The sequence below is a fragment of the Cebidichthys violaceus genome, unplaced genomic scaffold (assembly GCF_023349555.1).
Source record: "Cebidichthys violaceus isolate CVI_PGR_0920_01 unplaced genomic scaffold, fCebVio1.0.p SCAF_7, whole genome shotgun sequence".
Classification (NCBI taxonomy): domain Eukaryota; kingdom Metazoa; phylum Chordata; class Actinopteri; order Perciformes; family Stichaeidae; genus Cebidichthys; species Cebidichthys violaceus.
The window spans coordinates 14,103,912-14,130,219 of record NW_027176927.1 but is presented as its reverse complement, the minus strand read 5'-3'; the positions used below and the strand labels follow the sequence as shown (position 1 = coordinate 14,130,219).

The 26,308-nt window shown below is 39.9% G+C and overlaps 1 protein-coding gene across 1 annotated transcript; it reads right to left on the bottom strand.

The window, feature by feature from the left end:
• Nucleotides 1–313: 313 nt before the first annotated feature.
• Nucleotides 314–24,620, bottom strand: st14 (ST14 transmembrane serine protease matriptase). The gene is made up of 19 exons (XM_068736522.1): nucleotides 24,461–24,620; nucleotides 14,691–14,838; nucleotides 14,030–14,190; nucleotides 12,790–12,860; nucleotides 12,245–12,417; nucleotides 11,489–11,524; nucleotides 10,711–10,939; nucleotides 9,314–9,453; nucleotides 9,070–9,173; nucleotides 8,551–8,660; nucleotides 8,072–8,202; nucleotides 7,462–7,566; nucleotides 6,526–6,633; nucleotides 6,109–6,222; nucleotides 5,431–5,550; nucleotides 4,768–4,951; nucleotides 3,638–3,906; nucleotides 2,929–3,065; nucleotides 314–2,788 (listed from the first exon to the last, which is right to left on the bottom strand). The coding sequence occupies exons 1-19, from the start codon at nucleotides 24,479–24,481 to the stop codon at nucleotides 2,627–2,629; spliced, it is 2,523 nt and encodes an 840-aa protein (XP_068592623.1). The 5' UTR covers nucleotides 24,482–24,620; the 3' UTR covers nucleotides 314–2,626.
• Between the last annotated feature and the right edge of the window lie 1,688 nt (nucleotides 24,621–26,308).

Sequence of the window (26,308 nt, the reverse complement as noted above, 5' to 3'; positions counted from 1 at the left end):
AGACAGATGAGATAGTGGAACCCCCACTGTATGTGTATCCACCTCCCAAAGTTGCCGTGCCCATCTTGTAGGGTAATAGGATAGAGCTGTGACAAAGGCAGGTATTATTTGACAATATGAGCTTGTCTTGTCACCTCTTTTCCCCAGGTAGGCATGCTGCTCACGACGGGGAGGAGAGCAACATGCTCATTACAATTCTACTGTGAGAGGGGACAAGGTCTCACAAGACATGCATTTGTTATGCACAACATAATACAAAGTGAGACCTCGCCAAAGACAAATAATACAGGTAATGCAATTAGGTACTGCAGAGTTAGATAAAAGATCTTTATTACTATGACTGTTTCGTATTAAAACATATAAAGAAAGATTATAAAATATGTCCATATCCCAAATCACACTGTACAATGCTCATGAAAATATCTTCTATCTAAAAGTTGTGGCTTCTCCCTAATTTATGAAAAATACACATTTACACTCGTATAGTTTGACTGTAAAGCTCCATGGAATTAATAAAAGAGGTCCACTGAGCATTATCCTCAACAAATTTCTCCCCTTCAATAAATAACACTTATGCAAATCTTTGGTTTGCTTACCCAGGATACAATATTCCCAGTATAAGTCAGAGATGAAGGCACATAGAGTAAAAGAAACCATCCAGTCAAATCTTAGATTTAAAAGTTGACCGAGTAGGTCATTACCAAAAAGAGGAAACTCTCATAGGGATAAGAACTCATTGCATTGCTTTGGCAAACTGGTGAAAACCTCATTGGTCTGCTTTGGCTCCTAGGTGTGTGTGTGTGTGTGTGTGTGTGTGTGTGTGTGTGTGTGTGTGTGTGTGTGTGTGTGTGTGTGTGTGTGTGTGTGTGTGTGTGTGTGTGTGTGTGTGTGTGTGTGTGAGAGACTGAGGACCACAATCACCCTGAGCTTAACTAAGGAGACCTGCGCAAAAGCCATCTGGATCAAACCCCCCTTGAATATCACATTTTGGCAACTCATTCACAGAGCAGGCAAGGCCAGTGAGCATCTGTCAATATGTAATAGAAACAATTACAAACAACTTAAAACAACCTCAGGGTCACTTCCATTTTTCCATGTCAGTGCCTGTTTTAGCCCACAAACTACAAATCTGGTATACATCAAATTACTGTCGTGAGCTTTTAGATTGATTAATGCATTTTATATGCTTCTGGCTTTCATTGATTTTAGTATGGTATGAAAATGTCCCTGCAAGGATTTGATCAACAGGTTGAGTTTTTTTTTCTTGTTCTCCTATTTTTTTAATCTTAATATCTATTACGGTAATGCTGATGTCTCTAAAAGTTAATGTTTATACAATACTAATAAAATCTGAGACTAATGGCTGTCCGGCAGATGGGAAGATAAAATGCTTTAATCAATCTGAAAACCTATGCTATGCTTCTATGCTGAAAATGGTCAGTGGTAATGTACGAGTGTTTTGTGGCGAACAGGTTAAAACCAATAAGCAACCTTGGGAACTGAAAAGTTAAGCCAATGCTGAAATGCCTTGAATTTGCATTATTTCTAATAGTCAGCAGGGGGCGACTCCTCTGGTTGCAGAAAGAAGTCTGATCGCATAGATGAGAAACTATGAGAAAATGACCCAACTTCTCAATTAATTAATTTATTACCCCAGTAAACTTTTAAAACTTGAGTTTATGGTTTCAATTGGAAAGTCTTCTTGAATACAGCATGATGTTAATTATGGTCCCATTTAAAGTAAAATAGTATAAAGCAGGGTATGTTTCAGGGGTGGCTACCTTTTGATTGACAGGTCTCTACCTCGGCGCTGTCCGGTCTGAGACTTGTCAGTGTTTTTGTCTTATAACCTTAACCCTTTCACAGTGTGTTTTCAGTTCATGAAAGTTGATTGAATTTGTTGGATTTTTGGTCGCCAAAAATGTCTTATTCAGCATTCGGTTGTACTAAGCTTCACCCTCTCATGTCACGTTGCAAAATGCAAAGATGGCTACCGCCAAAAACCAAGATGGTGACGACCAAAATGCCAAACTCGAGACTTCAAAACACCAGTCCACAAACCAATAGGTGACATCCCGGTGACTAAGTCCCTCTTCTTAAATACAGTCCATTGCTAAAACAGGGTGGCTGTGGCTCAATGGGTAGAGGGGGTTGTCTAGCAACCACAAGGTTGGGGGATCGATCCTTGACTGCTACTTATCCTATGCCAAAGTGTCCCTGAGCAAGACCCCTAAAACTGCTCCGGGTTAAATGCAGAAGTTAAGGTTCTTTAAAATACTTATACTAATAAAACCCCAAATTCATAGCTATCTATGAAAGTGCAACATTCACTCTCACCCAAGAGGATGAAGGCATCTCACCTGTTTACAATTTACCTTTTTGAAAAACTGTGTAAAATGTTCCAGTGTGTGTGGGAGGAGTGGGAAACTGGGAGTTGGTAACCAAATACAGTGCTTTAAGTCATTCATGCGAGTGGTTGAATCCGTGCAACAGTATCCTCAGTCTGCTGCTAAATGAGTAAATCTTGGAGAGACTTGTCCTGAATTAGACTCAAATGTTCCGTCTCCAATATTTTTAGCACTATGCTGTTGATCCCCGCTCTGCATCCCTCCCTGTTCCTATATCATCAAATCCCTGTCTCTGTCTTTATCCAGTCTACCAGCTTGGTGACGCGTGAGTAGACACCAGGCTTGTTCCGACGAGCACAGCCCTCACCCCAGCTCACAATGCCGGCCTGGAACCACTTCCCACTCTCCTCGAAACACACCATGGGGCCTCCAGAGTCTCCCTGGTGAGGATAGTAAGGGGAGAGCAGTTATAAATTGGGTTTGAATGTGAGAGCATGATAATTATACAAGTGCGAAAACCCATCTGTATCAGCCCTTTGTCCTTTTATTCTATTCTGGAGAACGTGTTGCTCGGTCTCACCTGGCATGCGTCAACTCCTCCAGCCAAGAATCCACTGCAGAGCATCCTGGAGGTGAGTTGGCCCTCCGTGACCATGTTACATACTGTGTCATTGATGATTTTCACCATTGCCTTCTGCAGCAGCTGTGCCTTTGCACCTGCAAGAGCAGGACAAAGGGGCCATGTGACCTTTGTGTTCATCATTAACATCAAAAGGTGTTAATGGGCTGGAATAGAGTTAGCTAATGAAGGTTTAAGAGGCTTCCCAAGAGAGCCGACGTCTGTCTAGATATATGGATATGGAAGAAGGCGTAATGCAATAGAGCAGATTTGAAAAAGATGAGAGAAAAGGGAGGGAGGGTTGAGCTGAAGAGAAGTATGTCATGATGGGAAAGATAAAGAAATGGGAGGGACATTAAAGAGAGGAAGAATAAAGGATAAAATGAGAAAGAGATGAAGGGAAGAAGAAGGAAGCGGGCAAGGAAGGAAGATGAAGGACAGAGATGAATAGCTCATTGTTAGAAGGATGGGGGAGGAGTGGGATGTCTTCATTTTGATGCAAGTTAGATATGCCAAAAGGAAAAATACAACTGTCGAGTGGGTCACCCATAATCAAGGAATAACAGCAGAAATATTCATAATTAGCATAATAATGAGTTACAGTGAAACCAACAAAAAAAACAACAAATGACAAGGGTTCAACCCAAAATCACCAGTTCATGCATAATACCTCCTTCTCTTTGCGCGCCCCAGCCTGTGACCCAGCAGGCCATGCCTGCAGGGAAGACGTGGGAGGAAGCGGGTAGGCAGATGGGTTGGATGGTGTTGGTGAACTTCAGCGGTTCGCTGAGCTCCAGCAGTGCAATGTCATAGTCAAAGGTCATCTGGTTGTAATCCGGGTGGGAGATGATCCTCTTCACTGCTTTGCGCTGTACGCCATCCTGACTGTACTGGTTCTGCATGCCACTGTAGCTTTGCCAGTTGGATGGTACATGGTTTCTGTGGTTGCATCATGGGGCAAAGGTTACTGTACACGCGGGAGCATGCAACATCATGAACATGTGTACAACCTAATACAAGTCAACACAACATCCCTTCAACCTATACTAGTGTAAGGTTTCAGTTTTTGTTGAGACAAAATGATAAGAACCGCTTTCAACATGAAGCAATCCAACATCCTCTCCAAGAGTCTGAAAAAAAAGCATTATAAAGTACAAAGGTAGTATTTGATTGGATTGTATTGGATTACATTTACATTTAATATTGTTACAAAAATATTCAAAATGACATACTACTTATGACATATGACTGTAAAGAAAACCGTTGTGGATTTCATTAGGTAGTCTAAGGTAGTCAAATTAAATATCATTTTATATAGTAAATATCAACACCAACTGTGAATGGGTGAAAATGAACACATTCCCTTCTCAACAACAATAGATGTGGCTCAGGTCGAACAGCATGGTTAGTGCTCCACCTACAGGACACTGATGAATACAGTTCCATGCTTTCATGGACGAGATGTAAACCTACCCCCACCCCCCAAGTTTCTTTCTAAATGAACTATATCATATGGGGCTAATTTTCAGGCTTTGCAATTTGTATATAAATGGTCCTCTGTTGTGCACAGTTGTTTTTTTCCAGCAGAATAAGTCTAAAAATATTGCAAAATGAAATGTAATAAAAATGTTGAATAATGTGATGAATAATAAAATCTAAAAGGGTTTTTAGACAACAGTTTTACACTAAAATATATGAAAGGGAATCTGTTGCATATATATCTAAACATACAGACAGACAGCTAGTACAGTCCTACTCTGTACTTGTGTATGTGTCCTATGGATGTAAAATGTGACTCACTGTGGGCTGTTGTTGACAACAAAGCAGTGGGAGGCCGAAAGGAGCCACTTCTCAGATATGATTGAGGCACCACAAACATGTCCATAGGTCAGGAAGTGAAGGCTGACCTGCCAGGGCCACTCCCCCGTCTCAGCGTTCTGCCCTCCCACGATGCGGTTCAGTTTATAGGGCCTGGTGCCACAATCTGATATTTAACAGAGAATACTAAGAGTAAGGAAGGGCGTTGGATGGTGAGTGCAAAATACTAGGTGAGACTGGCATGCTTGATCAGAGGGGAAGATCAAATTGACTGGAAGCTATCATTAGGCCGGACTTGGCTGTGAATGCTACTTTGACTCTTTGGAATCCTAATAAGGCACACTGGCATATTAGCTGATCAAAAAACTGAAAAAAAAACACAGACACACCCTGAGGCTTAAATTGAGGAAAAAACAAAAACTTCAGAAATGACAGGAGCTGCTTTCAAAGACGAATGAAATAAATAAATCAGTCAAGGCCTGAGGCTCTTTTCTAACAGACAGCCCAACGCGCAGCTCAACTGAGCTCTTCTATAATCTATTTTGAATGACACTGAAGAGATTAGATCCACTTGCAGCTGTTTTAGAATTGTAAAAATGCAAAAAAAAATTCCAAAAGGCGCAAAGAGCTAAAAACCTTTCTTACCACATTTGGCCTCATCGGAGTTATCAGAGCAGTCGTTAACACGGTCGCATTCGGCATTCACCTTGTTGACACATTCTGTGTTCTGACACTTGAAGCTGAAGTCAGAGCAGATGCCCGGAGCTACAAAGGGGTGGAAACAGGTCCCAAAATCAAAACACAGCGTATTTCAATCAAAGCTTTATAGTATTTTACTGGTTAAACTTGGCAATCAGCGAAGCTTCAAAGTGACGCTTGAATGCACAATGCATTGTGATTGAGGTGCAGATTGCATTGATTGGGGGTATTGATTGGGGTTGAGGTCTAATATCCCTCTTTATTCACAGAAGTGAAAATCAAAAGGAAATGCAAGGGAGCCTTCTCTCTGTGTGTGTGTGTGTGTGTGTGTGTGTGTGTGTGTGTGTGTGTGTGTGTGTGTGTGTGTGTGTGTGTGTGTGTGTGTGAAAGGGAAATTGATAAAGAGTGAAGTGAAGAGTAGGAGAAAATGAGAGAGTGCTCAAATAACGTGAAAAATACTTTGAATTAAGAATCTTCAGTGCATCGTCTTTAAAATTCTAAAACTTAACTGACGAAGGTTAATTGCATAATGGTTTGTGTACTTATGAATCATTTTTTTTTGTTTTTTGTTTTTTTTGCTTTAATGCCTGACTGGCTGGGAAGCGAATAAATGCAGCCACTTACAAGTTTTACAAGAGGCCTCGTCGCTTCCATCTTCACAGTCCACCTTCTTGTCACACACAACATCCTGAGGCATACAAAGCCCGTCACCACAGCGCCACTCATTCACCCCACAACCTGATGAGGAAATCACAATAAAATAATGATGAAAACTTGAATAAGGAGAGGACAAGCCAATACGTTTCAGAAGGAAATTAGCAGTGCAGCTAAAGTGGACATTAGCATCCGTCTCCATTCCATACATGATCACGCGTCTTGAGAGATGCTGAGCAAAAGCTTCAAACAAATTCCGTCACCGATAAAATAATGACTTCACACTGCCCAGAAGTCAGTGACCAGAGCATTAGTAGTTATGTACCTTTAATGTTAGCACAATTGGCATAGCAGTAGATAGGGTTTGAGTGCCTTAGCAATACTTACTGCAGCTTTTCTCATCGCTCCCATCTCCACAGTCGTTGACGCGATCGCACACCCAGAGTCTTGGTTTACACAGGCCATTTTCACATGAATACTGATCTTTCTCACACTCTGGGGTAATAGAAATGTCTTGTATTAAACAGTGCAACTGAAGAAGATGTATATGAGTGATTTGAAAAGGGCAAATTCACCAACACAAATCACTGGATATAATTTAACCAGTAGATCAAACGATAAGTAGAGAAAGGTAATAGTTGGAGAAATAGTCAGATATTTTGGAAAATATGCTTTTTTGCTTTCATGCCAAGAGTTAAATGATAAGATTAATACCACTCTAATGTTTGTAGGATAATAAATATGAGGCTACTGCCAGCAGCCAGATAGCTTAGCACATAAACTGAAAACAGAGGTGCTTGACACAATTTAGTTTACTTAATTTGTACAAGAACTAAAGTGTGAAAACGAGTTGTGGTTTTACGGGGGACTGTGTACGAGACTATATCTTGGCCGTTTACAGTGAGTAACTTCCTGGAGCCTGGCAACCTCACAATAACGACAAGACTCCAGGAAATCACTGAGCCCAGCCAAACAATAGACTTGTACATACAGATGTACCCACCATAAAACAACAACTCATCGTTTTTACTCTTCAGATTTTGTTACCCTTGGACAGAGCCAGGCTATTGGCATCATTTCCCTGTTTCTAGTCTTCATGCTAAGCTAACTGGCTGCTGTCCGAAGCCTTACTGTAAATTTAACAGGCAGTTATGAGAGTGGTATTGATCTTCACATAATTCACCTCGCTCAAGATGGCAAATAGGAGTATTTGCCAAAATGTGCAACTATTCCTTTAAGGGACTGAGAGGAGGATATAGGAAAGTGGAAAATGGGGGAGGGGCACACACAGAAGAAGTGCAGTTGGGTCGAGGGGGAACTTACTGCACTTCATCTCGTCACTCATATCACCGCAGTCGTTCCAGCCATCACACTGCAGCTCTTTCCCGATGCAGATGCCAGAGGCGCAGGCAAACTTGTTGGGACAAGCTGCTCACAAAAACAGAGAAAAGAGGAAGGGAGCAGAGGAAAAAAAAAAAAAAAAAAAAGGAGAGAAAGATGATGATGATGATAAATTGACCGAGAGGGAGTGACAGTGTATGTTAGCAACATCCATCATGTTGCCAATGCTTGTCCCTGTTGATCAGAGCAATTATAAATCCATTTTGGTCAAACTGGGAGACAACATAAAGAGCGGAGGGTATTGAAAGTGGTGTGCTCCTGACTGACAGTGGCAAATAAAATGGACCCAATAAACAAGCTCTCTAATGATTAGTCTAGCTCTTGAGTTTCACTGCTGCAGTTTCTGAGCCTCCATCACTAAACAGCTCATTTGACTGTCAGTCAGCTGCCGTCTCATAGTCTCTTTGACAACACACTCCCTCTGTTTTGCTCTGTTAATGGCAGGCTGTGAGTGTCACAGTCACGACGCAACATTCCACCCAACTCGCCAAGTGTCGCATAAACATGGGTGTGAGACAGACTTTTAACTCACGGTTTGCGGGATCGTAAGCGCTGTAGGTGGCACTGAAGCCTTTGTCAGTGTAGGACTCGTCAGAGTGGAAGCTCACATCTAGGACGTTGGTGCTGCTGGTCAGATCCAAAGAAGACATTTCTCCACAATACCTGCAGAACAATGTTCAAATGAAAATTCAGGTTTATGGTTTTCATTTTTGCAGTTGTAGTGGTTATGATGATAATATGCTACTAAAGTAATTGCCAACATTAGAGTAAAGGACAATATCACTACAAATATGTCAAACAGGCCAAGAAATAGTTTAGTTTAGTTATATTTGGAAGTAAAACTGCAAGTTAGAGTAACTTATTATTGCACAGGAAAACTGTGTGCACGCACAAATACTACAAGTACAGTGGGTCAAAGTTGGACCAAGAAGTCAGTCTGTAAACTGTGATGGATGTTTACAACAGACGGTTTAGGAAAGCATTTGTCAGTAAAATGAGTTTAAGTCTTACTTGGTGCCCATAACCTCCACATAGTCTTTGTGACACACACGGATGTCCACCCCAGGCTCTTTCATGCGGAACATGGTGAACTTCAAACGCACCATGTTCTCAGCAGGGACCTACAGCACAGAGGAAGAGCTGATTGGTTCACAACAACCTTACTTACCATGCATGTCACTCCTCCACCTACAGACCAAGACATGCATCGGTATCCCATGTAAATGCAAGACGACAAGTTCGCAACACCCAAACAGGCTGTGGGTGCACACATGCACGACACGCACTCACACACTACATACACACCAGCAAACAAAACCAACACACAAAGCACTGCGGCTCAGCTAGAGCTGCGGCAGCAACAGCGGTCTGACAGATGAAGATAGAAGAGGTACTGAACAGCTTGGCTTCTATAGTGCTGCCTCAGCATTCCTCTCGTGGCAGGCTAAGGATGGAGGAGGAGGAGGAGGAGGTGGGTGGAGGGGTTTCAGGTAGAGGAGGGGGGCCTGGGAGAGGAGCAATGTTGCAAACCTTGATGGTCCACTTGCAGTCCACTGCAGGAGGATAGAAGCTGGGGTGAAGTGGGGAGGTGAAGACTCCTTTGTTTGCAGAGAGGACACCACCACAGGTTTTAACTGGAAAGAACACATCATATATTTACATTCAAGCATGACATATTATAAATCATTAATGGGTTTAAGTATCAACAGGATTAAACAAATCAGGGTAAACTAACGTAGAAAATGATGTTTAGTGCCATGAATGTCTTAAGTACCTTTAGACATGGGGATGGCTTCATACATGGCCTCGAAGCCAGGCCTCTGGACATTAGAATCAGTAATGAAATTAATCAGCATGATGTTGCCAGATGATGTCACCTCCAGAGGGTTGGAGGGGGGTCTCTGACCACACTTCCTGTGAGAAAAGGATGAGTAGTCAAGCAAGATGGTACACAAAGAAGAGGTGTTTGCAACAAACTGAAGTAAATACAACTATAAAAGCATGAGCAGAATGTCCGATGCATTTACTGAACGGTGTTTTGCTCTTCCTGAGGGAACTCAAATACAGCTGAAATTATTTTTTGTCAAAAGCAGTAAAACATCAATTCAGCAAACAAATTTGAAAAGAAATCAATATATAAGCAGAGAGGAGTAGAGAAAGAGATAAATAAGGAGAGATGTGCCAGCACTAGATAGAAATTGTTTAGGCAGAGTTTCAAAGTCAAACATTAGTTACATTAGTAAAAAGTTTCAACACTGCTGGCGGCAGGTGAAAACGACGCCGCAAGAGCAGTAATACATCTACCTTTTGTAGAATAATGTCATTACAGAGTATTATATTATGGCTCTCATAAACCTCATGTCACCTTGGATAAAGCATATCGCTCAATAGCTTTATAAAAAATGTATGCATCTCTTGGTAACGCATATTTGTTTGGCAATGGTTTCAGAGTTTGAAATTGCCTGCAGCTACAACTGGTGTTTCATTCAGGAGGCTGTAGTTTCAGAATCATAACCCTCCCCCATAGACAAAGTGCAATTACACACAGTGGTGCAGCAGGATTCAGGTTGGCACCCTTCACAAATTTGAAAGCAGAGGTCTTTTTGAGCCAACTCAATCTCACCGAGGTCTCAAAAGTTAACAATAAAATATGATGCATACAGCGTAAAGGCTTCAGTGCCAAAAAAAAAAAAAAAGCTGTAATCACAAATCTAGGGAAATGGTATGAAGTGGAACATGTTTTTCACCCACATCAAAAGAGCTTTTACTCCTAAATCCCTCTGCAACATTGCAGTTAAGTGATTTCCAGTGGTTGTCCTCTGGGAATCATGCAGAACTACATTTCCCCTCTCTCTGATCGTCAAAGACCGTCAAAGCTAAACAAATGAGACAAATGTTGGTTGAGCCATATCAAACAGACCCTACTACCAAGGTTCAAGGCAAAATGAGAATATGATTTTTGTCACTGTGGAAGCAAAAATGAATGAATTTACTGGTCTCAAAGGAGATGCATTAGTGCAAGTAATACTGCACGACATACCGCAAGTAAGTAGTATGATAGTAAAACCATGATCCATCCATAAAGATTGTATTTCATAAAAGCATCAGTGTGTTTTGTGCCATGACTAACATGTCTCCCAAACTGGGTGGACATTCACAGCCCTGACTTACTCTGTGATGGCCTGAGAATCATCTGGACTCAAAGAGTCAAAGATGGAGACAAAATCATCAGAGCAGTCATCCTCGATGTGGAAAAAAGGGAAAGAGACCAATATGGCTTTGTCCTCTGAAGCTCGGATCTGCCACTGACACCGAGACTTGGGGGGGTAGCCTTTAGGGTACCCTGGTGACAAAATTTGTTTTGCCTTTTCTTCAGCCTCCAGATGGTAGAAACACTCATCTGGGGAAAAACAACATTGGTTATATCATACAGTGAGCATAGATATGAGTAACTTGGCAAAAGCAGTTTACAGCGCAGAAATTAAAATCTGATCATCATGTTCTATATCTTTTTTTGCTTATTTTAACCATTTTCTATAAAATATTGACTGTAAAAGGTTGCATCTTTTCAGATTTTCCTTGCAATCATTTTTTAATTATGCATAGCAATGACTGCATTACAAATTACACATTTGAATAATATCTAAATCACGAGTTCTTCCATCCTTTATGTTATAGATCACAGATTCATGTAAGGATAGTACAGCTACTATGGTAATGTAATGTACTCTAATCATCCCAAGGTAATAAATCAGCAGACAGTGTCAAAGAAATGTGTCGGCATAGTGACTGACTTCCTCCGGCCTGATACCAGGTTCTCAATCTCTGACAAGAGCAGCACATGTACAGTACAGGCCAGCCATTCGTTACATACTGGCAGGAGGGTGAGCATCTAGCCAGCTGGAAAATTACAACTACTAGTGATTGAAATGGGCCACACTGTACTCACTGGCTCTGGGGTTCCTGACCATGCGAGGATCTGTGACTGGAGACAGTGAGAGGGGAGGGGGGGGGGGCGGTGGCAGAGAAACAGGAGGAAAGGTAAGAATGGATCGCTAATGTTAGGAGGCTTATAAGATTTGATGCATGAGCCTAAAATATTTGGGTTGCACATTTTCTGTTCAATTTCCCTGCGGCTAAGGGAACTGGTGATGGTGTGAAGCTCTTTCTGCTCCATCTCACCTTGCCCTACAGCAGCATCCCATACATCTCTGTCTAACTATCTGGGACAGCAACATCAAATTATAACCACAGAAATCATTTTAAAGGGACCAAAACCACTGAGTCACAGGGCCAGCGCTTGGCAGGTGGCCAGGATGTTGACAAATGCAATGTGAATGCTGAGAGGACAGAAGGAAGAAAAATGTCCGTCTCAAGCCAGGCCAGAGCCCAGCTAATATCATTAGAGGATCCAAACAGCATCAAATGTGCAATCTCAGATGCAGCACAAGCAGAGAGGTCTGGTTTATCTGTTATCATCCTATCAGCACAACTCAGAGGAAGCTCCTTTAATACAAATAGAAAGCATATAGAATACCAATGCTGATAGGAGATGACAATTGCCTTATTTAGATCTGAATTCACAGGGCTTCATCTTTGCCGATTGTTAAATGTCATGTTCTGAAGCAAGCAGCAAACTCCTTATTGTCCCCATCTTTTTGCCCCTTGGTGTGAAGCCCCCCCCCCCGGCCCTGGTGGTACCTACATGAGGCAGTGACCTCAGTGATCTTGATATCACTGTCGCTCCCCATGCTGCGCTGCTCCTTTAGGCCATTCTCCAATGTCTCCAACACCCGCTCTTCTGAGAACTCCGGCACAACCTCCAGGTCTTCGACTGGGATATCAAACTGGGACCAATAGTAGGCTTTCACACCCTCACTGGTGCAAGCAGGGATAAGAGAGAAATGGATGGATTGTGTGAAGGAAGAGTATAAAGACACCCTTCAGTAACAAGCTTCAACATTCAAGAAGAAGCAAAGATTAGTGGAACATGGGTGATTTGGATTACTGTAAATAAATAAAAAGCCAACTCCTCGTGATTCTCTGCTACTACAGAAGAACTTCACAACCCACTACAGCACACTGCTACACACACATGACAGGGTGTGGTCACAAGTCAGCAGACCTCATCTAACCCTGATTTTGGCTATTTTAATAAATGCAAGGCTTGAAACTTCTTCTTTTTATACATTAAGTTTTCACAATCTGTTCAGCACAATAGAAAATCTAGAAATCAAGATCTCACATTACCTGAATGCAGAGACCACAGACTTGGTGTAGTATTTTTCGAGGAGTGGATCTTTCTTGTAGTTTTCCTTGAGCTGTGTAGAGAAGATGCATTTTAACTGAAAAGAACATGTTCAAGATTTCCGCTTGTCTGCCTAAAGACAAAAGTACAAATTAGCATGTTAACATAAAAACCGCTCTCCATGAAAAGCACACAACACTGAGATTCTCAATTAACGGTTTTGCCTTCAGCTGCAGTGAGCTGCGAACTGTATCAGACAAGGCTGCAGTCATACTTTGTGCTCTTAAATGCGGGTCTACCATACATTATGAATGTACACCCAACTAGCTTCAAGTGCTTGTTGTGAAAAGGGAAAACCAAAAAAGGGAAAAGGGCCAGGTGCAAAGGGTGAGCAGGTTTAATTTGTAGTTAGTGATAAAAGCAGAAAATGTCATGGAGGGAGAGGAAAGAGGTTGTTCACAGGAAAAAGAGGCCTGTATTATAAAATGAAATGTTAAGTTTCAAAATGGCCATTTCCAAAGCTTAAGTCAGCAACATCAAATAATAACCCATTGCCATTTTACAGACACAGGGAGGTAAAATACAGTTTTTCGAGGACTCTACAGACAGGTGGTGCTAGAGTGGCAGAGTAAAGTAAAGTATAACTGGTTAAACATGATGTCTATCTCCGAGATGCTTCAGCCTAGCATTGCTTGAAGCCAGAATCTCCAGGTTGTACTTGTCATGTGAACAGTAACCTAGATCTGAAACTACTCCTCAAAAGCTGTCCAAGTGCAAAACTAGTTCATCCTAAAGCTTTTCCCCCAATCATCTATTCATCTAATATTCCAGCTCCACTCTAATCCTCACCCAACCCCCTCACTCCTGTAGCTTTACACTGAGTAAGTGTGCGCTTGATGGGGTTTGAGTGAGTTTTTTTTTTTTTTTTTTTTTTTTAAACCATCAACATGCTTCTAAGTGCTGCTACAAACATCTCTGCCTCCAATAATGGGAGACGCTTTTGAGGGATTTACTAAGAGTATGTACTGCGTTTTATTCCTCCTACATAACTGTGCCTTCAGCAGTTTCTGTGCATTGAGAGGGGCATTTTCAAAAGCATTTCCATGATGCCAAACAACTAACCCTTAGTGAGAGAAGGGAACTGAGTGCAACACTTTGCTAAAATAGTTAACAATAAAACAATCTAGATGATACAAACGGAACAAAATTAGGAATATCATCTTCTTTGGGAGTCAAACTTACAACTGCCTCCAGTTTGACCGCCAAATCCTCAAATTCCTTGCTGTTGGTATTCTCCAGCTTCTGGTTATACGGGACATCAACCAGTTTCATATGCCCACTGAAGACCTGCGCTGATGGACCAAGGTGCTTACTAAGAGAGGCTTCTGAATCAGCATCTTTATCTAAGAAGGGAGAAGCAGATGAGAGTTAAGTGTTTGGTCAACACAACGCTATGAGATAGCTGCCTCTGATGAAAGAGGAGACACCACTTAAAGTAGTGTGATCTCATATCGAGCAGACAGGCTGTTTATCACGACTTCAGAGGCCGTTTTATCAGACCCTGAATAAATGAAAGGGAAGCTGTGCCACAGACAGACAGAAGTTGGAGCAGTCAAATCGGCTAACACTAATGGGAAATTACAAAGTGCAAACAAGTCACTCTTATATCAAAGAGCTGTGCCTTCACAGCAAGAGGGAATTATCCACTTTGGAGTTTCTGATGTTGTGCCTGGCAGTAACTGATGTTAGAAATGTAAATATTCACAATTTCTTATTTAATTCCATTAAGAATAACCTTGATTTATGTACAAAAATGTCCAACATCCCAACACATATAAAAGCCCCGTTTAGCTTAGTCTTTACTCGGATGATATAGAAAAGGAAAGCTGTCAACTATACCCACAGACAAACAACCAAACGAGGAACGCTGCAACAGCCGCAAGGATGAGAAACGCCACAAGGACCCCGATCAGAATCCCGAACTTCCGCTTTGATGACACTTTCTCTTTGTTGGTTAAGAAGTCAATCCGCTCGTGATGGCCATTGTGACCCTGATGCAGAAAAAGAGCAAAACAGAGTCAGCAAACATACAGCAAGTGTGAAAGCAGATATCATTTACTTTGATTACATGGTGAACAACAGAGAGAAGTGTTTTCCTGCAGTCTAACAGTATTACAGTAACACCATCTCTGCTTTTACTCAAACCTTAAAATAGATACCCAATTATTCTACAAGGATTGGGTCATCAACAATAGTTTCTGACTGAACAAATCACATTTTGTCCTTGATGACTTCCTCCAACGTCTAAAGGAGTAAAGAAAACAGAAAATATTCACATTTAAAAAGCTAGAATCATAGAATTTTGACTTTTTTTTCTTAAATAATTACTCAAAACAATTGACTATCAAAATAGAAATAGTTCCCGGTAAATTGAATTGTTGATAACTGATTGATTATACAATTATTATAAATTAATTTGTTTTAAATGGTAGGATAATGATGTCAGCCATATGCCATCGTCAGATGGGATTTATATGCAACTAAAATTTGAGAAACAACCATATAAACACACTAATCCTTTTTCTCTCCTAGTCAAAAATAGCCTTACTTTTCAATATTTAAACCGTTGAACTTAAACAGGAAAACAGGAGAAAAAACAGGATGCGAAACGCTACTAAACTACTTTCCAAGAGTGACAAGTTCAAACAAGCAAGTTAGGCATACTGTATGCTGGCACAAAAAAAAACAAAAAACTGGCAAAACCTGTTCAGTAAATGTGACAAAGCTCCCACACTCATACCTTCAAATCGCTTGTGGAGATTATGAGCTTGCTGCTTTAGGCTGTATGAGTATGTATGTCTGTCGATACTGTGTGTGTGTGTCTGTTGTTGAGCCATTTCAAGTGGGTGGACTGAGAGAAAGGTTTCAGGCCTGTTAGTAATCAACACACAATGAATTCAGTGCCTGTAGCACATGAGTGAAGAAGCCCGAGTGCCATTAGGGATGGAGAATCACTTTGGTATTAAATCAATTTGTCAGATGTGCTGCCCCTTAAGATGGGGGCTCAATTACATGAGTCTAGATGATAACTCATGGCAATTAAGGCCTATTCTTACCCAGCTCGGGCTTCCACACATGCTTTCTAATTGGAATCTCTAACAGCAATCATGGGCCAGAGAGAGGGGAATCATTAGAGATGGGGTCAGCAAGTGCTCCAGGGTCTCTCTCTATCAGTCACCCTGATCACAGTCTAATAAAACCATTACATGCTCTTCATCATATCCCATTCTTCACTCCAAGAAAGAGATACTACTATCCCATTTTAACTATGTGTAGTATTTGTAATTAAATACCAGCTCAGTGTGCTAAACAGGAAGTAGTGCTGCTTGTCTCTCAACACTGATTTATGAGGAAAAGCCACAACATGCTGATGCAAACTAAAACAAAATGTTAATGTTTGACAAGAAAATAGTCAAAATTGCAGTTAAACATTCTGCAGTCAGTTGCTGCAGAGCATTTCTAACCGGTTTGACAAGTGGGGAACCAGTCAACACTGCTTTGAGGTGTGGTTTAAGAAAATGATAAAACATCAAGCACAGTAACAAATGTCATTTAAACACGGGTTGTTATTGACATGATTTTTCATACTAACCCAGATTTCTTGTCGGCATATAAATCAGAGATGGAATATATTGTAATGTATGATACTAAGCTCCTGTAAACCTCTTAGCTACTTATTATTTCTGTTTACTGGACTGTAAACATCTTGATTTTTTAGTAATTATATTAATTTGATGACTGCATTTACAACATAATATACAAACAGTATAGGAATTGCACCACATGAGCTATTTTCAACAAGGTTAAAGCATCAATAACAGGAGAATTCTTCAGTGTGTCCTCTTAATATCAAAGTACATACGACTCTGCTGGTAATAAATATTAGATTTTACAATGACATGGGGAAATGGTCGAGCCACTTTTTCTGCCACTGATCGGATCAAATCTGTCATGATGTTGACCTTAAGTTTCAATACTCAATACCTCAAAGCCTGGAGCCCAAACAACATTAGTCATGTGGATTATTTGTTTCACATAAAATAGAGAGAGAAACTGGGAGTAATAAAGATGAAACGAGAGTATACCGAAAAAGACATAAAATTGAAATCGAAGTGATTAAAACCTCATATTTTGGCCAACACATAAACAGTTAGTTTATACAATATGTACTTAAGTCGGGCAATATTTGACATTATGAAGTGCTGTGTTAGTGTCCTTAGTAAAAAAAAAATGGTCTTAGAATACTTATTTTTACTAGCATAAGTAGCATAGCCAATACTGCAGTGAAAGAAACGGTGTGAAACTGCTGTGCAAGTCAGTTCGGTATCTCTGTGTATGAGTTAACATAACTTTTTTTTTTTTTTTTTTTTTTTACCGTTGCCCAATTATCTTCTTAACTGTCCTCCTGTGTTCACGTTGGGTGCCTATAGACTCCCAAGAGCCTCCTCCGATGCACACAGAGATGTGCCTGGCAGCCTCTAATTTTATGTTTTAACCGTCTCCTTTCTAATTTCTTTGAAAGAAATGTACCGTATACCTTTTCTCTCTATTGAAGCATTTAACGGTTTAGTCAAAGTGAGTAGGGGACATTTTACACATGGCAACTATGGCTACAGTCATCGAACGGGTCATGATGACATGTCACAGTAGGAAAAGCACAAGTGTAAATAATAAAATGAATGATGGATGAACGATGAATTCCCTTCAGCTGCTTCAGTCCTGGTATTGTGCATTTTGGCTCACTGTCACAACTTACTGGGACACTTGAACAGAACAAAATTATCATTAATGCTAGTAGTAACGCCAGTGCTCTTCTTACTGTGACAAATCAAAAAGGCCTATGGGCTTCTTTTTCATTGAAAATAAAAAGAAAGGCTCGCCTACACTTAAACGGATATTGATTTTTTTAGGCAATACATTTTGCTCCCACTGTCCGTAACTTGCTTTGCTCCCAGTCTGTTTTTCCAAACTGGGGGCGTGCCGACCAACATTTACTTATACACCGACTATGGTTAAGTACCTCATGTTAACTATTCCTTTAAGTCATAAACACTGGAGAAAAGAATTTAGATCAGACTTCAGAAAAAAAATTCTCACTTGTCTCAGAAGGCTTCTGTACTATACCTACTTTGTATCAGAGTTTAAAACAATATGGATGCATGTCATCAATACATTAATAAAATCATTCAAGGCCAAGATACAACTATAACTAACTAACATTCTGTGCTATTTTGTTTTTCATTTAACTTAGTTCCACTATGCATTTGTGGTACCACTGTGTATTTACTGCTGCTGCACCTGCTCAAGTGGTTTGTCAACATACTCTAAACATTTTCAGGGGGCTAATGAGGAGTCACAGGATGTAGTTTGTTTCACAGTGACAAACTACATCCTGTGCACAACCAGAGGCCAAACCGCCAGCTCTGGGGTTGAGCTCAACAGAGAAATCCACCCATGTAGCATTGCAGTCTCACAACACTGTCAGACTCCCAATGGACAGTTGGGACAGTCATTCTTCGTCCTTGTCAAAACCTGGCACCTACATTACCCATGATGCAACTCGACCGCCGACTACCAGCTAATGTAGCCTTGAGTTGCTATAGCCTCAAGCAGAGATGAGGAGCGGGCTACAGATGTCTGATAACCTCACTTATTTCTAACCCCACACCCCCAGATTTTTTCACTTTCAACCTAAGTAGTCTTAAACCTGAAGTGACATCACTTAAGGACACTTATCAGATTTCGCACAGCTCCCTCTGGAGCCACAAAAGGCTTCATACAACATTTTTCACATATGCAGAAATATCCCCCAAGACCTGTAAACAGACTTTGATGTGTTAAATCAGTGGAGTCCCCCTTTAAAAAGCTCTCGTATGCCTTCCACGCACTTACCAGCACTGATATGTCTTACCCAGACAAACCAGCCTGAAGACTGCAACCAAAAGGGACCATCAAATAGCTACACCAGCCAATCAATGCAATTTAGGCTTCAGCGGCCTCATATTTACTTTTAGTAAACAAACGCCTACACATACCTCTCACTTGACAGCAGCCCTAAGCAGACATTTAGCAGTTAGCCGCTTATAGTGCAGAATCAGTCAGGCGGCTGTGAGTGCAGAGGAGCTACAGCCCTGTGGCATACTACCACCTTGCTGCTCAAAGTCAAGCTAAGCGGAAGAATGGGAGCAAATCAACAACATCCAAAGTATTGTGTCTTCCTCATTACAGAACTGAGGAAGACTAAATGAAGGACAATGCTGCTGCCCTTACATGGAAGCAGCCTGCTTCAGTTTGTGCACACAGATCTTATTTTATGCAAAGTTGCAGACAGTGCACTGGCCAAAACTGTAAAGCCCAGACAAAGTGCAAACAAAAACCTGTGTGAAACTTAATATAACTGAAAATAATCAATTATTTATGAAATTTTTGTCAACTGTCATCACTGAGTGGAGTCAATAATAAGAGACGTTTCCATCGCATACTTGACTTTTGTTGCTCAGATTCAACATAACTGCCCTTTAGGTGTGACCTGAAATGCAAGAGGAAAGCAGCATGGCCTTGCCTGAAGAATTATTCATTGACAACTCCACTAAGTCTCCACATAAACAAAGAGCAGACTGACTCACAGTATTCCCATTAGATCCAGTATCTAAGACTGAACTCATTGTCTGCGAGTAATCAAATATTAACAAAGGAAGAAATGTTCATTTCCCAACAGTTTTGCTCATCTTATATATATATATATATATATATATATATATATATATATATATATATATATATATATATATATATATATATATATATATATATATATATATATATATATATATATATATATATATATATATACACACACATTATACATCTTATGTAATTTAAAACAAGCCTCTCTCCTTACTTTCAGATTCACAAAGGCAAAAGGTGTGGCATGAAAACCTTGGTACTTAACTAGTAGTATTTCTATTAAATACATTTCCCACCTACAACAACTTTTTTTTATACATAAGACAATAGTTTTACTGGTTCTTAATTCATACAAAAATGCAGCTAAACATTTTCTTCAGAATCTGTAATAGCACACACATATAATATATATATATATATATATACACAGTTGTGGTCAAAAGTTTACATACACTTGTAAAGAACATAATGTCATGGCTCTCTTGAGTTTCCAGTTATTTCTACAACTCTGATTTTTCTCTGATAGAGTGATTGGAACAGATACTTCTTTGTCACAAAAAACATTCATGAAGTTTGGTTCTTTCATGACTTTATTATGGGTTAACAGAAAAAGTGACAAAATCTGCTGGGTCAAAAATATACATACAGCAACATGAATTAGCAATTTTGGTGACTTAGAAAGTTGTGTCAATGAAATGAGCTTCATAGCATGGCCTCTTAACTTCTTGTGAGTGATTATGAGTGACTACAACTGGTGACTTCTCTGAGGCCATTTAAATAGGGCTCATTGGATACAAACGCCCACAAACGCTACAATGGGAAAGTCAAAGGAGCTCAGCATGGATCTGAAAAAGCAAATCATTGACTTGAACAAGTCAGGAAAGTCACTTGGAGCCATTTCAAAGCAGCTGCAGGTCCCAAGAGCAACAGTGCAAACAATTGTTTGTAAGTATAAAGTGCATGGCACTGTTTTGTCACTGCCACGATCAGGAAGAAAACGCAAGCTATCACCTGCTGCTGAGAGAAAATTGGTCAGGAGGGTGAAGAGTCAACCGAGAACCACCAAAAAGCAGATCTGCCAAGAATTAGAAGCTGCTGGAACACAGGTGTCAGTGTCCACAGTCAAGCGTGTTTTGCATCTCCATGGACTGAGAGGCTGCCGTGCAAGAAGGAAGCCCTTGCTCCAAAAGCGGCACCTTAAGGCTCGACTGAAGTTTGCTGCTGATCACGTGGACAAAGATAAGACCTTCTGGAGGAAAGTTCTGTGGTCAGACGAAACAAAAATCAAGCTGTTTGGCCACAATGCCCAGCAATATGTTTGGAGGAGAAAAGGTGAGGCCTTTCACCCCAAGAACACCATGCCTACCGTCAAGCACGGTGGTGGTAGTATTATGCTGTGGGGCTGTTTTGCTGCCAATGGAACTGGTGCTTTACAGAGAGTAAATGGGATAATGAAGAAGGAGGATTACCTTCAAATTCTTCAAGATAACCTAAAATCATCAGCCCGAAGGTTGGGTCTTGGGCGCAGTTGGGTGTTCCAACAGGACAATGACCCCAAACACACATCAAAAGTGGTAATGGAATGGCTAAATCAGGCTAGAATTAGGGTTTTAGAATGGCCTTCCCAAAGTCCTGACTTAAAATCCCATTGAGAACATGTGGACAATGCTGAAGAAACAAGTCCATGTCAGAAAGCCATCAAATTGAACTGAACTGCACCAATTCTGTCAAGAGGAGTGGTCAAAGATTCAACGAGAAGCTTGCCAGAAGCTTGTGGATGGCTACCAAAAGCGCCTAATTGAAGTGAAAATGGCCAAGGGACATGTAACCAAATATTAGCACTGCTGTATGTATATTTTTGACTCAGCAGATTTGATCACTTTTTCTGTTAACCCATAATAAAGTCATGAAAGAACCAAACTTCATGAATGTTTTTTGTGACAAAGAAGTATCTGTTCCAATTACTCTATCAGAGAAAAATCAGTTGTAGAAATAACGGGGAAACTCAAGAGAGCCATGACATTATGTTCTTTACAAGTGTATGTAAACTTTTGACCACAACTGTATGTATATATATATATATATATATATATATATATATATATATATATATATATATATATATATATATATATATATATATATATATATATATATATATATATATATATATATATATATATATATATATATATATATATATATATATATTCTACTTACTTGGTATATTTCTACTCAGTATATTGTATTCATGCATAAGTACTTCTGCTCTGAACTCTGTTGAACTTCACCGGGTCTCTGTTGTGCAAAAGAAGAAATCACCATTGCCTGCGCACAAAGATAACTAATTTTGTTTTATGAGAATGTTCCAGCGCCAAGGCCACCTAGCCGCTTGTTTTCATTGCTGACCGTTTGTTTTTCATTAATGTTTCTATCAGTCTAAGACCAAAATGTCTGCAACATTGGCCCCCACCTTTGCTCCTTCTGTATAAAGAAAGCGCGCTCACTTACAAAGGGTTATTCCTCATTGAGACTGTACGCATTCTGTTGTGATAATTGAACCTTCTCTGCGCAGAGAATAAATACTCAAAAGACAACCTCTGGTATTCTTTACGTAAGCATTAAAAGGCTCACGCAAAGCGAGTACGGGATTTTTTCCACCACAAATCTCACACACCTTTCCCAGAATGAAATATAATGTTGAAGAAAAAAAGAAAGCAGCACTTGTTTACTTAGTTTCTTTGTTTTGTCATGCCCCCGAAGCAGCAGGGAGGGGTCAAGTAAGGACATGCCTGGCAATTCTCTTGTGTCGAATACCTTACAGTGTGGGCAACCTGTTGTCTCTGAGCTGGGAGAAGGCTCTGATAAATATGGATTTTAATAACAAGCTACTGTTTTATGAAGTTCTTGTTAATGTCAAACTAACTTAAGAAAGAAAACTGTTTATTTTGCCTGAATCCTGTTAGTGTTTGCCCATGTTTTTAGCAGAACCCATACTGATACTGCAGTATGTCTTTCCCCAGGGCTTAGGACTGTTTTCATGAAGCTGTCAAATAAAGGTGGTAGAGAGCCGGTGAGTTTCAGCAGCACTGACCAAAGCCTTGTAACCATTAATAGGTCCCTACAGAGTGAAGTTCACCTTTACCTGTCAGACACTATTTTCAGCCCACAAGACTGGATTATGTAGTAACAAGAACTGTATGGACATGTACATAATGTATTCATGTTCCTGGAGAATTTGACCTATAATATTACACTACATAAGCTATTTTCTTTATTCTGATTTAAGTGAACAGTTTGGTTGATCTAAAATAACTGTGGCAACTTGTTTATGGCCTTTGTTGCCCATAAACAAATACACTACACTCAGGAGCTTGTTTTTCAATAATAAATCAATGCAATTCACCATGAAATATGCCTGTAGTTGTTGTCAATGTGGCCACACAGTTCTTCGGTTTGGCTTTTGATATTTTGGAAAAGTAAATAACATTCAACCAAACTTAAAAAGGAAAAACAATGTCTACCCATAAAGTTGACAAAAACATAAACAAAAATCAGTAATGCAAATATCAACAATTAATAGTGACACTGTTTGTATTGAGGGTTTTTTAAACTTAGTTCAGGAACATGGACCATGCCCTGAACACAGCTCATTTCCTCCACACAAAGTATGTAAGCACAACGCACCTGTTCACTTCCTCTTTGACTCTGCTTTCACATCCCTCCCCCCAACCCCGTTTTTGTCTATTTTCTGCCTCTCTCTGTCTCTCTCTCTCTCTTTTGCAGGTTTACAGGAACAACGGGGGACTCTGCAAAGAGATGCTCGCCCAGCCTTTGTTCTACGACCTTCTCTACTCTCCTCGTTTCTTCTTCCCTACACCCTTACATCCCTTCATCCCTCTACCCCTATATGCCCCGACCCTACATCCCTCTCCCTCAACCCCTTCCGCTTCCTAAAACAATCATTCCATCATGCAATAAACCTCTCAAAACTCATATTGTTATTGGCGTGGTCCTTGTTAGTGAACTGAGGTTTAGGCCTCTATCCGTCTTTCTGCATGATGGAACAGAGATCAACCCTTCTTTGTATAATAATTTACCAGATTCAGACCACAGGCGATGATATGATAAGTGGTAGGTTACAAAAATAGGTCACACAGCTTTAAGAATTCTTCTCTAAAAATTAAACGAGCAATTATCATGTAAAACAGTATACATCAATGTGAAATCAGCAAATAGCATTTAAGTCTGATGTTGCCTTTTACCCTATTTCATCTGCCTTCACATATCTGCCTTTGTGACTGAAAGTAATTACTATGTTTTTTAAATGATATGAAATGTAAAAGAAGAATAACTTGGAAATGAAGTGTGGAAAAAAAGATTCTGCAGAACACGTCATATAATTACCCTCATTTCTAACTATCATTTAATATTCAATTTAGTATATGATATTATTAGTTGAAATGTCCTTTCTTATGGTAATGTAGATGGAAATAAACAAAAAAGACGTTTGTTCAGTAACATGTTCACTTCCCACATCATGCTACCATCAAATTCAAAACTTTCCAATCCGTCGTTGATTGGCAGCAGACATGCCAAAATGACAACAACACAGAGAGAAACGCGATTTTTAATAAGTGTTCCTGACTTTATCATTCATTCAAACATCCATAATATAGTGAAAACCATTCTAGTATCAGTGTTGAACCTGGGATGAGAGGCCCAGAAAGCACACTGATGATCGAGTACAGAAACGTTTTCAAAGGCCAAAGTATCTGGGTTTGAAATGTCTGTTACTGAAGGCCTAATTAATCAGACACAGACAGAAAAACAGATCCAGGCCCAAAGCAAACAATCTTTGGGCATGGAGTATGTCTCGCACACTGTCACTGATATGAGCATAATGTTAAATTTGACCAACCTTACCTCATATCTGGTGGAATTCATCTTCCAAAAGCGCTCCAACAGAATCCGGTTCCAGAATCCTTCCCAAGAGCACTGCAAAGTTAGGAATTCTGAAGTGTTTTGAATATATGTGTGCGTCGTTAAATTTAAATCCAGTTGTCAGTGGGTCTCTTCCTGTATCGTTGCGAGCTGTGAATGCTGACACACCTGAAACCGACCTCTTCCTTACACACCTATGACATAAACCACGCCCAAAATACCTGCTGCTGCTGCTGCACTGTAGACGTCAGTGGGCAAAACCCACACTACTGTTCTTAAATGACCTGTAAGACCACTGTCATGGCACCAAATAATTACCCGTAAGTCTTCACTGACTGATAAAAATGGTGCAGGGGGACGTTTTAATCAAACACCGGCTGCTCCGTTTGGAGACGTTCAGGCATGTAAGAGGACGTTTTTCTGTCCTTTACTATCGTGACGTGTGTTCCCCCTGCTGACCAATTGGGGATGTTGCTGCCAAAAACCCAGAAAAAAAAAATCGCATACAGTTTGACAGTAATAAGTCAAAGTCAAAATCTTGGGATAAGTAACATTTTAACAATAGAGTGATGCTTTAGTTTTTTTGGGTATTTCAGATTTGTATTTGTATTAATTGTGTTTATTTGTTACTCTGTGCTTCTTTTGGAGATTCCAGATGCATCCAGATGTTTTGTGTGTTTGTATGCAATACAACAGTGTATTCACTTAACTAACACAAAATAAAAAAGAAAGAACATTATGAACACAATCTAATTTCATGCAATCTAATAAATCAACCTCATAAAATACAGCCTCAAAATACATAAATACAAAATGAACATAACACCTCTCTATTTTAAGTTTCATAAAGGTTGTATTGAATGTTTTATCTGATTTCCAAGTGGTTTCAACTTTGGCGTGTGTGAGAACCCTCTAAACTTGTGAGAAGTTACACCAAAAAATATGATTCCCTCTCAGATTGTTTCATTAGAAGGATTCTGAGAGGTTATTATTGCACAAGAAAAAAAAACAAAAAAGAAAAGTCTAAATAAATAAATAAACATGACAATACCAGTGTATTTGATGCACATGTCTAAACGAACGGAGAAATACAACAGTTCTATCTTTATTAAGTTTATAATGTTCAGTTTTGGTTAAAACTTCTTTTGAGAGCTCATGATTTAGCTCTCTGATCATTTTGGCAGCTACAGATATAGTGTTGTTGAAATATACCACGTTATACAGAGAGGTGTTTCTAATATTTTGTCCACCCCATTCAGATCAGGGTATACACAAAAACACTCAGTGTGATGCATTCAGTTTATTGCAGGACTGTTGTATTAAACTGCATTAGTTCTACTTCGCTGTTCATGATGAACTGGCAACTTTATGTGTATTTGTTTTCTTTCTTACCCGCTTTAATCACCTAGTGACCCCTCAAATTTATTCCGGCAGTTTATTAAATTCGATATATTTATTAAAGCTAAAAAAATTCAAGTTAACATTTTTTAAATGAAAATGTCTTGAATTGTCATATATTCTGGATCATCCAATGAGTGTGAATGAATAGGTGCAGCTTTAAGAATACTTAATTAGGCAATTGAGCTGTTTTGTAGTCTTAAACGTTGTGTTGGAGGAATCTTTAGGAGTTTTATTCTTTGTGGTATCAAAGACTATTCCCCAGGGGATGTCATACAGTCAGTCGGTTTGCTCAGTTTGAAGCAAATTAAAGATGATCATTTAATTTTCATGGTAGATTCTCCCTTTAAACAGGCGCAGAAAATCAGCAGGCGATTCCTGCCGTGCATTCTCTATCCATCACCAGCAGATGTCTCTCTTCCCTAATCCACC